This window comes from Myotis davidii, unplaced genomic scaffold, assembly GCF_000327345.1.
Source record: "Myotis davidii unplaced genomic scaffold, ASM32734v1 scaffold2958, whole genome shotgun sequence".
Classification (NCBI taxonomy): domain Eukaryota; kingdom Metazoa; phylum Chordata; class Mammalia; order Chiroptera; family Vespertilionidae; genus Myotis; species Myotis davidii.
In genome coordinates, this window is record NW_006288970.1 from 86030 (window position 1) to 87911 (window position 1882).

Genomic DNA, 1882 nt, shown 5'->3' on the forward strand with positions numbered 1-1882 from the left:
ATCTTGATTGTACTATCTGGGTTTCTACTGCCGTTTCACCTTATAATCAACTGAGGTCTCAGTGTGAATTTTTTAACCATTAATCTACTGAAGGGCACTGCATTTGACTTTATATTGCTTCAGAAACTAAGAAGAGTTGAAAACCATGCATCCAAAAAGTCTAATATGTTTTTTGCTTGGTATTTAGATGAAGAACCTTTTTTAATTCTTGCTGATCATCACGAGATAAGAAAAATTAGCACCGATGGTTCCAACTACACCCTTTTAAAACAGGTATGACATTCCCATGATGATTTCATGCTATTCATTATGGGTACTTCAGGTATGCCCTAGAGCCACAGAAATATCTCACAATTTGAATTTATGAAATGCAATTCATAAATACATGCATATATGTATATGAGATTACTATATGTTTTATTTTGTTTGAATTGTCCAGGTGATGCTCTGAATTTGTCACATCACGCAATTTCAAAGAAAGTAAAAGATGCAAGGTATAATTAATGTAAGAGAGTAACTATCTCAAGAATAGCTAGAGCAGAGAAAGCATAAGATTCTCTTTTAAGGCGTTTTGTGCATTACCAAATTTGGCCCCCTGCCCTCCCTTGGGATTTAAAAATAAGCATTTTTTCATAGAATTCAAGTTTCTATGAAAACAGGAGATAAAACAGGATTAATGATCCTAGCCTTTAAAATTTGTAAAAAGCAAGGGAACAAGAGTGCGATTGTCACTTAGTTAAAAGATTGTGAGGCACAAGTTTTCAGTCTTACCCTCTTTACCTCCCAACCCATCCCAAGACCCAAGGGAATCTGTTTTGATGTTTGAGTTCTATTGTCAAAGTATATTTACATATGTTACTTGATATGAAAAGATGTAATTTCCATTTTATGACAAGATAGAATGCCATGACGTTCTCTTGTCAAATTGTTTCCATCCCAGTCTGCAGTGGAAATAGCATAAAATGAAATTATTAAAACTAGAATGACTACTACATAGACTAGAGGAATCACATATAGTTAGTTATAGCATACTTTTAATTGTCAAAAGAAATAGCTTCTTTGGAATTATTTAGCTTGTATCTGTTGTGCTACAAAGATCTCATTGCCCCAAACTGGATAATAATGGCATGCATATGCAAAATCACTGTCTAGAATAAGTTGTCAAAAATAAGGATATTTCTTGTTCTTATAGTATATTTATGCCAGCATTAGGCATAGGCAAAAAAAAAAAGCCATTCATATGGTAATTTTTCAGCAACACAAAAAACATTTACTTAGAATTATTTTTTCCCACCTAATGGATGGATTTCTTCATTACTATTGTTAGAGTTTCATTCATTTTGCTTAATGATTTAGTCTTATTTTAAGTGTAATCTCTCATTGGCAACTGTAAATTGACTCTTCATAACATAGTTGGATTTTCCAGCTTTCCTCTAAGTCACAGATTTAAAAAAAAAATATCTTGAAAATCCAGATGTCTAGCTACCCATTAAAAAAAAGGAAAGAAAAAAAGATGGTGTGCCCTTAATAGGCTCACGTACCTGAATGGTCTCCATCCAGCCTCTTTAGTAGCTGCTACTTTGACATACAGCCCATGCTTTCTTAATCCACGGAGTACTCAAACTGACCATGTGCTTGCCACTGTACCAGTATTCCTGCCTCATGCACAGGTGTCTGTGAGGTTTAGATTCTTTCTCTTGAGTTTGGAAGAGCCACCAACATCCATCACATCACACTGTCCCTCTCCCTAATTCTGATCCCTAAGGAGATTGAATAAAATATAAAATAATTTTCATGTTTTTTAAAAAGCTAAATAGAAAGCTACTTAAAATGTATGAGTCAGACAATTATCTCTTTTTTAAAAAATATGTTTGCATTGATA

General features: G+C 33.6%; 1 protein-coding gene across 1 annotated transcript in view; it reads left to right on the forward strand.

Annotated features, from left to right (window-relative positions):
- Window positions 1-1882, forward strand: part of LOC102772862 (low-density lipoprotein receptor-related protein 1B) — a gene marked incomplete at both ends in the record, with an annotated part of 158509 nt that overhangs the window by 69037 nt on the left and 87590 nt on the right. Inside the window, one exon of the mRNA XM_006761180.1 lies at window positions 188-273. Within this exon, the coding sequence (XP_006761243.1) occupies window positions 188-273 (86 nt within the window). The remainder of the gene's footprint in view (window positions 1-187; window positions 274-1882) is intronic.